Raw genomic sequence first — 12,180 nt, 5'->3', positions numbered from 1 at the left:
TTGTCAGGAAACTGGGGAAAATATGCATAATCAGAAAATCCAAAAAAGAAACAAACAAAAGTTAAATATAAAATTATCTGTATTATTTTATTTATATATTTATATAATGATTGTGCTGATGTTTGGTGTTGACAGAGAAGAGTGTCCTGATAATAAGATCCTGACGGTGGAGTACTCGTGTATCAGAGCTGGAGGACAGAACGGGACGTGTCTCCGGTAAGATTCAGATCTTCACCTCCTACTGACTTTAGTAAAAGTTGTAAAGATAAATGATATGATCTAACTAACCTGCTAACTATGTTTAAAAAAAAATTTTAATTAGTCCATTGCTGAAATATCTCTAAATATCTAGTAAAATTCTTTACAATATTATAAACAAACAGAAAACACGTCAGAAACTGAGACCAGAAACAGACAGCGTATAAAATCTCTGAATAAATAATGTAATGAAATTTGAGGAGCTCGTAACTGAAGCTGTAATGACAGTGAACAATTAAATCTTAAAAAGTCTAAACTATTTCACTTTATATGAACTGTTATTACCATTAGCAAAGAATCTTATCAGGACTTTAATATTCAGAATTAAAAACTGTATGGTCTCTGTGCCTACATTTACATTTGCTGCATTTAGCAGACACTGTACTCCAAAAATTACTTACAGTTGTGCCCAAATACAGTTTGAGAAGTTAAGGGCCTTGCTTTGGGGCCCAACTTAGTAACCTTCTGATTACTAGTTTAGTAGCTTTAACTGCTGAGCTAACACTGCTCTAGGGACCGATAGTGGATTCATAGCAGAACCAGGATTTGAACCCTAAAACTTCTGATTGAGGGCCCAAAGCACCACCACCCAGGCTTCCACTGCCACAGCGAGATCAATCTTTAACCCTTTGTGTTTCTCATCAACAGTGACAATTCTATTTAAAATTACTTACTTAACTATGTAGGATATTTACCAGCAAAGATTTTTATTTAAATTATTCACACCAGTAATTAAGACCAGATTTTAATTTAATAAACTACACAGGAGAAACAAAAATCTAGGAGGTTTTGAAATGATAAGAATGTCAGAATGCATTCATGTGTGTAATAAAATAATCCACTTTATTGTGTGTGATGAAGAAATGACTCTACTGAAACAGGATCAGACTTCGATACTTTAAGCTCCAGATACGATCAATAATAAATAACATTAAAGCGTCCCTCCTAACACAAGAGCAAAACCAGACCAACCCAGGGCCACATTTACGTCCCCAGTACTATCAATCCTTCGTCTGGACCTCCGTCGCTCCGTCTGCCTCCCACAGCGATGCATACAACTTTTTAACAGAAACAAACCTAAACTCCTGAGGCTGTCACTGAAAACACTGTTAGCATGTTAGCAACAGTCACAGGCAGCTGCAGAATGAAAGACTGTTATTAACATTATTATCTGTCATTTATTCTCTACATCAGAATTTATTATAAATGATTGTTCTGGCTTTTCTTTTTATTATCATCCTCTTATTAAACTGAAAATTTATCAAACAATAAGTTTTATGTTTTTGCAACTTTTACTAAGTTCTAGTTAATCAAATACCACAAACATTTGTTCAGAATGATGGACATGTAGACAGAGGAAAATTTGTGCAGACATCCACATTATTCAGCTTAAAGAGCCGAGCTCGTATCACTGATGTTTATAATAAAATTATCTGCTTTGGTTTGTCTGAGATGTTTGTGCTGAACTTAGATGTGTGTGAGAAAATAAAAGTAAAACATTTTGTGGTCGTTGGTGTTCATGTTTCTTCTGAAGAAGAAGTTAGGCGTGTACAGTAAATTCTTCTGTTTCTCCACTGTTTTGCTTTTATTATCCAGCTTTCGTTTCTACACTGTCTTTACAGTAAGAGGACGAGGATACATCAGTGTGAACTGAGTTTACTAATAAGCTTCCTCTCAGTTTTGTCTGTATCTCTTCAGCACCAGCGCCGTTTTCTTCATGTTTTAACAGTCGTCATCTAACTGCTCAGAAATTTTCTGCTCTAATTTTAAGGCTGTTCTTCAAAAAAATACAAAAATAAATAAAACCACTTCATTAAACTGATATTTTTAGCTGACATAACGCTGCCTTTTTAGTCTTCTTGAAAGTCTTATCAGTAGGTTCAGTGTTAAAGCCTCACACCATCAGGGTTCTGATCTCTGGACTGTGTGGAGTTTGGCATGCATCTTCTGTATTGTTTTGTTCCTGCCAGTAGGTGGATTATTTTCTCTAAATGTTACCTAGGTGTAACTTGTTTTTCCCATCTTTTATATAGAAGATACAGATCAGTAATCTCAGGGTCTGTCTAAAGACTGATCTCTCCCTACACACACGTGTGTCTCAGTAATCTGAATTTAAAGGTCGATGTTAGAATCATCACTAATTAGAAAGCTTACAAGGATTTCAGACATTCACTTAATCAACAGTCCTAAGAACGGTTTTTATTTCTTTCTGAACACATGAATACAAATGTGTAAGTCTTGGCAGCCCATTAAATAACTGAGTAAAAACTCTAAACCGAAGATAATCTGGTTGTGTCTTTGATTTTGAGTGTGTTTAAGGTCGTCTGTCCCTGTGTGAGGGGGTTCATGGAGCATCTGACATTTATTAATGAACGAGCTCCATCCCAGACTCACAGACTCCTTTATTTACTGCGTGTGGAAGCTGAAAAACTTTGTGCATTTGTAGTCCGACAGGTTTCACATTTCATCTTACTGTTCGTGCAACTGTCTGATCCACCCACTTCAGCGTATCACACACGCTCTGTCGGAGGGTCGTGATGATGATGGGGGTCGTCAGGCATTGTGCATTTATTAAGGTTATAGGTGAGCGTTCTTGCATTAAAGCTCCTTCAAGCGTGGCGTTACGTTTGATCATGACGCGGTGGACTCGGCTCCTGGCAGACGGAGGTCGTGTAAAACTAAAAGCTGCTGCTGTAAAGACCTCCACACAGGAAATGGGAACCAGGAGAGGTCCCCCCCCCCATGTGCTTTATGGGGTGACTTGTGTCACATTGTGATCAGACGCAAGACTGAGGTGAGAAGAAAAGCTGTTGGGTTTAAATGAGGGATTCAGAACCTCTACTGCCACTTTTAATTTTATTTCATTGTATTGGGAACCAGACAGTGACCACAGACCCTGGGTGTAGATGTGTCATATATATATGATGAAGCCTTGGACAAATGTGTCAGTGGATCCATAAGAAGACTCCTTAACAACCCAGATCTTCATGATCAGACTCCAACATGCACACCACTCTGGACCATGAAGCACAAGAAGGGTGGACTGGACTGGAATCCTCAGGAGGAGTTTGGACAGGACTGCAGGGCTCTAGGACACAGTTTAATACTGGACCTGTTTGTCCACATGGATCAGCGGTTTGAACCTCCTGAGCAGAAGAATCTGATCACCACGGTGGAGCGTGATGTAGAAGCGTCATCATGGACTCATGGACACAAACAGCAGGACATTTTGAGGAGGAACGTTCTGCCCTCTGTGCTGAAACTGAAATGGAATGATTTAAAAGCAGCATGCTTGTGTTTGATCCTGTTTATTTATCTTTAAAGATAAAATTTTAAAGATCTGAAATAAATTTTAATGGCAGAAGAATTCGGGTGGAGGGTGAATACTTTTTCACAGCTCTGTAAATAAAAGATGAGAGTCAGTGTGAATGAAGAGGAGATTTGATGTGAAAACCTCAGACATACCCCCCCGCCCCCCCACACACACACAAGAGAAATCCACCCTGTCCAGTCCACACTCCACTGATCCGCTGCTCTCTGTTTGATCCTAACCTTTCAATCCCATCATGCATTTCACCCCCTGTCCATCATTAGTGTGTTTTGATGGGGGTCACATTCCAGTGACAGTGGGTCAGAGTCTCTGCATGCGGCCACCTATCAGTGCTGGAACTCCTGCTGATTTATTTTCTTTACATTCACTTGTTTATTTCATCATTTATTCTTAATAGCTGCTTTATTGTGATCAGGGTCCTGGTGGGTACGGAGCCTGTCAGTATATTACCAAGCAACACACACCCAACCACCATTTCACCTGCTGTACTGGACCTCTATGTGATCTTTTATGAAAAGCTTCTCCCAAGGCTTTGGAGTGTGCCTGTGTGTGGGAATTTGTGTCCATTCAGTCAGCAGATGACAGCACTGGGCACTGATAGTGATGTTGATGTTCCGGTTCATCCCAGAGCTGTTGAGTGGTGTTGAGCTCAGGGCTCTGTGCTGGAGTTTCTTTATGTCTTTATGAAGCTTGCTTATGATGGAACAGGAAAGAACCTTCCCTAAACTTTTGCTGCAAAGTTGAAACCATATCATTTTCTTTATATCAATGATCTGTTACACCTGTTAGTAACTGTTGTGGCTGAAACACATGAATTTAAAGCGTGATCTCAGCAGTGGTGGGAAGGACGGATCCATCATGATTTCTTTTTGGTGTTTTTGTTAGACACTAATTTCAGAAACAATCGTGAGCGTTTATAGTGTGACTGTGGGGCTTTAGTCACTCATTAGGAGGCTCCTCTGTATTAAAGACCATTAAGAGTTATAAATGATAAAACTTATAAAAGCTTATAATCGTTCAGACTGGAACGTCTGACTGTGAATAAGTTCAAACTATTTCTTGTGAAATCCTCCTGCATGTTTGATTCACTGCAGATGTTTGTACAATCCAGCCAGTAAACATGAAGCTGTAAAAATAAAACCCTGAATCAACCTCAACAATAAAAACTATTTATCACACTGAAAACCTTTAAACTCACAGTTACTGGAAACTAAGCTTAGATATTTATTTCACATCATGTCACTGCGCCGTTGTGGCTTTGTGATGGTTGGCTGCACAGACGGATCAGCTTTCTCCAGCGCCCTCTGTCTCGTATTGACTGTAGCAGACGCACCTGATAATGTGATCCACGTCAATCCAGCTCGTTCCTCGTCTTCCTCGTCTTTCTCATCTTCCTCGTCTTCTGTCTCACAGTAACGTCGTCTTCAGTGTCCTCATGTGGGGCCTCATCACGCCCAAAGTAACAGAACATGTGGGACTAAATGTGGTTCAGGAGCTCCTGTTCTGTTCTGGCCGTCTCGTACACTAGTTCAGTGGTGATCATCTTCCTCCATCATTTTCAGCAGGTTTCTGATGCACTTGTTCTCTCTGAATGCGTCTTTCTTCAGTGTCCAGACTTCATCCATATGTGGCTACTGGCCAGAACAAGACTCATCAATCAGAGCTCAGTGATGATGCTAACTGAGTCCTTAAAGGATGTTAAACAGACACAGTGAGAGGGTACATCCTTGCCAGACTCCCCTTTTTTACCCTGAACCGTGCTGATGTGTGATTGCCTGCATGTTGTTGGACCAGGTGTAAGGAGAAACCATCTCAAGCATGATTATCCATAACTGATCATGATGTACCAGGTCAAGAACCTTTGTGAAATCCATGAAACATAAATATAGAGTCTGGTTCCTCTCTCTCTTGATAATCTGGAGGTTTGTGATCTGACCCAAAAGGTTTTCAGACCTGTAGGGAAGGTCGTCCACCCAGCAGGTTCTCAGATCTCTGCATGTAGGACTTTTGGAACTTCTTTAGAGTCACTGTTGGGTTCTTTTATTATCTTAGTGACCGAGACCCTTCATGCACAGATTCCCAAACTCTAGGACACATGGACATCGAGGCTTGTGAATGATGTTTTTGGAGCAAAACCCTTTTTCTTTCAGGCATGGATCCTCTGTTTCATGAGTCCCGAGGGGTCGAATCCTGGAAGTGATCTGACTGAGAAAATAAACAGAGTGAAGCACTTTATACAAAAACACACCGGTCACTCTTTCTGTCGCGTCCATTTACTTTAACTGCTGCAGTAAAACCTCACACTGACACACAGGCACTCTGTGATGTGTTTGTGCTGCAGGAGAAAGTGTTGGTGTCGCACAGCTCCGGCAAGCCAGTTTTAATCCCCAGTTACAGTTACAACTGTGTGAGTAAGTGTGTCTGTAAGTGAGTGAAAGTGTGTGTGTGTGTGTGAGTGAAAGTGTGTGTGTGTGTGAGTGAGTGTCTGTAAGTGAGTGAAAGAGTGTGTGTGAGTGACAGTGTGTGTGTAATTGTGTGTGTGTGTGTGTGTGTGTGTGTGTGTGTGTGTGTTTGTGAGTGTTAAATCAATGAATCATTAGAATTGATTCGTGACTCTTTTGAAGGTTCCCGTAGAGACGTGTGTATGAAGAACACTTTACCACATGTAGAAGAAGACGAGAACTTCCTGTTCCATGTTTCCTGGTGTCTCTCACACACTTCCTGTCCTGGTGTGTTTGTAGGTCACTGACCTGCTGCTTTAGTGGCTGAAAGATAAATTTCTCAAACGATTTGCCTCCGTGTCTTCATTTCTCTCTCACATGTCAACAACTTCCTCCATCAGTTCCTTCTTACTCTGTTTCCGTCTCCATCACCAGAACATCCACGAGGGTCGAACCTTTTCACCCGTGGAGCTCCAGAACCTCATCAGTCAGAAACTTCTGGTTTCATTAGAACTTTCTCTAACAGTGTTTCACTCCTGGTATAAACACTCCGTCTGAACTCTGGGTTTAACTTTCAGTTTAAACTCATTTAACTGCGACCCTGACCAGGTTACAGCAGTAAATAAATAAATGAATAATTTACTCCTGACTTTTTTCTCCTTGTGTTCTCACATATTATTATGAACAGTGGAACTTCACTGCTGTTTCGTTCACACTGAAGAATCATAAATAAAATCATAAATGAAATGAAGTTTTTTGTTGTTTTTGTGGTTGTTTCAGCTGTAAGAGAAACTAAAAGCGCTGATGGATTTATTTATGAAGCAGCATGATGCTCGATGCAGCTGCTCGTCCTCCAAACAATCCGCCGTGTTATTAGATTCATCAGGACACCGTCGAGTTTATATTCAGTCCTGATGGTTTTCATTCTCCCACTGAATATTTTCTGATAAAAATAACATGAATTAAATGATTTATTATGAAAATAACATCATCTCGACTCCACCAAATAATAAACTATAATAAAGAAGTGCTGATGTATCTGTGACAGGGTCGTCCTGCTACAGGGAGGAATGTTTTTAGTTTACACAGCTGAGAGAGTTTAATTAAAATGAAATAATTAATTACTAATAACTTAATAACGTTGGGCGCTCGGGTGGAGCAGCAGTGAATTATGCTCGCTCATTATTGCTGGGATCCAGAGTTCGAATCTGCAGCGGTGTTCTGATTGGCTAAATCTGTGGGGTGTCTGTGTGACTGATTGGCATCCAGTGCAGGGTATGTTACTACTACACTGTGCCCAGTGATTCCAAGCTAGTCAGACCCACCGTGACCCTGACCAAGACAAACAAAAAGATCATTCCCTATTTTAAATATTTATTGAGTATGTTGTGAGCTTTTACTAAACCCCAACCCCCACCCACCCACACACACACACACACACTCACACACATCTTCACATTTTTCCACTCACCCACCTGGGGATTTGAACCCTGGATCCCAGTGATAGTGAGCTAGTTTAGTTTTACCACTGCAGCTCCTGGGCACCTCCATTTAGTCATTTATTATTTATTTATCCATCTAAGCGTTTAATTGTGTGTATGTTCTGTCTCAGGAGGAAGTGCTGTAAGGACTTCAGGTTCGTGATGGGTCAGTGTGTACCAGAAAGTAGGTAAAATCCTGCCGTTACTTCCTTCATTTAGCATTATGTATATGTTCTTTATCTGAAGTTTTCAACAGAATTACTCTGTCAGTGATGCTATTTTTCTAATAATAACATGATTAGTTCCATGCGGTCACATGATTGATGTTTTATTCTAATTGACCAGTTGATGTTCCGGTTCATCTCAGAGCTGTTGAGTGGTGTTGAGCTCAGGGCTCTGTGCAGGACACTGGAGCTTCTTGGTTTTTAAACCGAGCTTTTCTTCACGTCTTTATAGAGCTCGCTCATGCTGGAACAGGAAAGGGCCTTCCCTAAAAAGCATGTCACTTCTTTCATATAAATAATTAATCACACTGTTGTGGCTGAAACACATGAATTCAGTAATTAGAAGAAAAGTGTCCTAATACTGTAGATATGAACATATACTGTATATATATATATATATATATATATATATATATTGTGGCACCGGCGAGTAGGAAGGAGAGCGTCGGGGCCGCGTGTGAGCTGCCCTTGGCAGTTCACTCAGTGGTTTAGGACAGACACTCATTCACACACACATACATTCATACAACAGACAAACATTAAGGCTGCCTATCCAGCCCTCACCGCAGCCACCCCACTCCCAACACTGGGATACACGGCCACGGTAAGCACGGACAGCATGGCCGCAAGGGCTTCTGGGTAAAGCCCGTGGCGGCCCCCTAGCGGTGACGCTACAATATATATATATATATATATATATTGTGTGTGTGTGTGTGTGTGTGTGTGTACAGGTGTAGACGTGTGTGCAGGCTCACCATGTGAACAGCAGTGTATGGATAATTTCGGGCGAGTGGTTTGTACCTGTTACAGCGGTTATCGCTTTGATCGAGAGAGACACCGGCAGCACATCCACCCATACTGCCTAGGTCAGGACACCCCACCGCGTCACTCTGTTTTTACATCAGTGTGTTCTAATGGGTTTGGTCACATGATATTTAAAAAATATATGTATTTTATTTTACACCAATAGCAGCTAAAACATGTTCAATGTTTGTTCTTCCTACCGAGCTGTATTTCAAAAATAATTTTACTGCACTGTAAAAGTAAACACGTGTTCAGCTCTTTATTTCTGTGTTTGATATACAGACGACATTATTGTAATTGCACAGTGAAATTAAAGGTAATCCCAACAGTGTTTACATACCAGACAGAGTAAAAACTATTGATACTACTGAAGTCATGGTCGTACACATACATACATATATACATAAACACACACACACACATACACACACACACATACACACACACTTGTTGGCTGCTTAGTTTCAGAGCAATTATTCATTTTAATTCACACATAAAACCTTTTAGTATTTTGTACTGATCATGTAGAAATGATTAAAATATAAGTAGAGGAAAATCTTGGGGACAACACACATTAAATTATTAGTACTTTGGACGCCACTGATGGCAGAACTTTCAGTGTTATGGTTGAATTGTGGCTCATTTCTCTCGGCCTTAATCTTTAATTTCTCGAGTTTATTAAGATTTTTCTGATGAATAATAAAGATGAGATAATAAAAGCACCTCTGTTGTTTTTAGTGAAGCTTTTTGTTCTCTTGGTTTAGATGTGAACGAGTGTGAGGAATCTAACGGAACTCTGTGTGATCATTTGTGTGAAAACACACCCGGAACTTTCCTCTGTCACTGTAACACTGGATACACACTCGCTGCAGATCAGCGCTCCTGCATACCTGCACACAAACGTGAGTGTGTGTGTGTGTGTGTGTGTGTGTGTGTGTGTGTGATCATGCATTACATTTTACTTTGTACAGTTATTTCACATATAAATTGTGTGTGTGTGTGTTTAGTCTCTTCAGTACACTCAGCAGGTAAATCTGATACTCAGATGAGTTCAGGTTCTTGTTCTCTCACCTGTCAGGACATCATGAACATGAGAACCAGTTTACACCAACTCAAACTCCGCCTGGGACACACGCACACACCTACACAGGTAACACACACACCTACACAGGTAACACACACACACACACACATTCATGCCCCACCACAGCTTTGGTTCGACCCTCCTTCATGTATTGCACAGTACTGGTTCAGTTCCATTATCTTACTGGTTTTGGTTCAGTGGTGAAAATGCTGAACAGGAACGTCCCAGTTCTCCCAGTTTCTCTCTCACAGTAAAATAAATATTTTTGTGTTTGTCTGTGTGTAGGTGCTTCCACTCCACTTATCTAACAGCAGTGAAAAACCACATCCTGGTAAAGTGGGGAAAGTCCATGACACCATGTCCGGTTCTCCAGGGGCCCCTGGGCCCCCAGGCCTGCCAGGTACAACCGTGCACTGAACCGGTGCTACAGCTGATGGGTTTAGTTTAACACCCCTGTTTTTATTATAGGGGTAAAACAATATTTTCTGTTTAATTGAAGGACCTCCAGGACAGAAGGGGGATCATGGAACCAGGGGTCCACCAGGTCCACAGGGGCCAAGGGGTGATATGGGGCCCATGGGCCCCTCACCAGACCTACAGCATATCAAGAGGGGACGCAGGGGGCCTGTGGTGAGTTCTTACTAACTTTTTAATTTCATATAGCATGTGAATGGTGTAAGGACGCTCCCTACAGTACAAGTTCCGTTCTATCCCTAAATGTAAATGTAAATGTATCCCCTCACCTGCTCAAGTAAAGTTTATTAAATAATCTATTTTAGGTACAATTATCTTTACTGGTCTCACTGGTTGTTTGCTGTAGACAGAAAAGTACATCTGTATAAAAGAAGTTTAGCTTTTATTGGGGTGAATCAGGTTGAGGTTCAAGTCCCGACCTAAACCTCATTAAGCGAATTTAAGATGAACTGGAACACTAACTGAGAGCCAGACATTCTTACCCAACATCAGTCTGAGGAGTGGAGACTGTTAATGCTGCATGTGGGTGGTGAAATCCTGAACAAGGTTGGGAATAAAATGTCCAACATGCTTATGGTCAGGTGTCCACATACTTTTGGCCATTTTATTGATTAACCAGAAGACCAGTGAACCACAGTGTTTATGTCTGGAACCTTCTGGTGGTTTAGGATGTAAATGTGCTTCATGACATCCAGCCAAATCAAACACTGAGTGCTGAGAAAAGTTCCGCTGTGGCGCCCGCTAACGGGAGCATCCGGAAATACTTCATTCATTTACTGTTATTGTTGTTATTATTATTATTGTTGTTGTTATTGTTATTATTATTATTATTGTTATTAATATTAATATTATTATTGTAGATATTTACTGTTCTATTCAGATTTATACGCAGACACACAGAGTTTCCTGTTCAGTCATCAAATTCTGATCTGCAGTTTTGTTAATGTTTTTTAGGGACCCCAGGGAGCACCTGGAAGAGATGGGCTTAAGGTACATGTGTGTGTGTGTGTGTGTGTGTGTGTGTGTGCTTGTATAAATTTATAAAGTTTTTTTATAAATGAATCTGATGTTTTTTTGGTCCACAGGGAGAAAAAGGTTCTCCTGGACCCAGAGGCCCAGCGGTGAGTCCAAACACTAAACATCAAACATTACTAATGCAGACTGAGCTGTTTAACATTTTATTATTATTATTTACTTTTTGTTTTCAGTAAAACATTGTAGTAGTTTAAGTAAATTAACCCCCCTGCATCTCTAATATAATTAAAATATTAAAAGGATTAGCACCACTGGTTTAGGAATAAGTAAATATTTGTAATTAGTTTAGACTAACACTCATAATATGAGTAAATTTTAACCTTCAATTAAATGAATTTCAAGAAAATATCATCTCTTATAATAAGGAAGTGAGTAAAACACAAGACACACTTTTCTGATCACCATTGTCATAATTATGCAACCCAAAATCTGAAGCTCATTGAGGTCAGATACGCCCACCATCATCAGTTCAGGGGATACGAGGCAAACAAACACCAGTGTGACAGAACCAGGGATTAAAAAGGTCTTATACCAGTTATTAAACTTTGTGTATGTATTAATATATAAAGTATTCTTTCTGTTTTAGGGACCACCAGGATCGTTTGATTTCCTCCTGCTGATGATGGCTGATATCAGACACGACATTATTGAGCTGCAGGAGCAGGTTTTTGGAAAGAGGAGGGAACTGTCTGTAGATACACAGCCGAACTCTGTGAATGAGTTTGGGGACTGGGGTTCAGGACAAAGAGATTCGCTGCTCAATACGTGACCTTAAAGGAGCATCTAAAGGAGCCGCCAGTGAAATAGAAGCACCCACTGCTTTAACCAGCGTAAAACTTAAACCTGTCTGGCTGGGTTCAGTACCACAACCCTGGACTGAAGATCCTTCTGTGACCCCTATATTACTGTTGAAAGAAGCTAAAATCAAATCAAACTAACTGGTTGTATTGGATGCTAAAGAGATAAAGTAAAAAAACAGAATGATTATCTCAAAACACTCTGAATGTTTAACCTGTATGTATGTTTCACATGAACTACATGCATTCAT

The 12,180-nt window shown here is 40.4% G+C and overlaps 1 protein-coding gene across 1 annotated transcript in view; it reads left to right on the top strand.

The window, feature by feature from the left end:
• LOC134323448 (collagen and calcium-binding EGF domain-containing protein 1-like) overlaps nt 1-11,901 on the top strand; it is a 17,965-nt gene extending 6,064 nt beyond the window's left edge. The window contains exons 3-12 of the mRNA XM_063004975.1: nt 136-216; nt 7,643-7,695; nt 8,467-8,601; nt 9,304-9,441; nt 9,547-9,689; nt 9,909-10,023; nt 10,123-10,253; nt 11,052-11,087; nt 11,183-11,218; nt 11,719-11,901. Coding sequence (XP_062861045.1) covers nt 136-216; nt 7,643-7,695; nt 8,467-8,601; nt 9,304-9,441; nt 9,547-9,689; nt 9,909-10,023; nt 10,123-10,253; nt 11,052-11,087; nt 11,183-11,218; nt 11,719-11,901 — 1,051 coding nt within the window. The remainder of the gene's footprint in view (nt 1-135; nt 217-7,642; nt 7,696-8,466; nt 8,602-9,303; nt 9,442-9,546; nt 9,690-9,908; nt 10,024-10,122; nt 10,254-11,051; nt 11,088-11,182; nt 11,219-11,718) is intronic.
• The last annotated feature ends 279 nt before the right edge of the window (nt 11,902-12,180 follow it).

Source organism: Trichomycterus rosablanca, chromosome 11, assembly GCF_030014385.1.
Source record: "Trichomycterus rosablanca isolate fTriRos1 chromosome 11, fTriRos1.hap1, whole genome shotgun sequence".
NCBI lineage: Eukaryota > Metazoa > Chordata > Actinopteri > Siluriformes > Trichomycteridae > Trichomycterus > Trichomycterus rosablanca.
The sequence above is the reverse complement of the archived record's forward strand: the minus strand, read 5'-3'. Positions and strand labels throughout refer to the sequence as shown.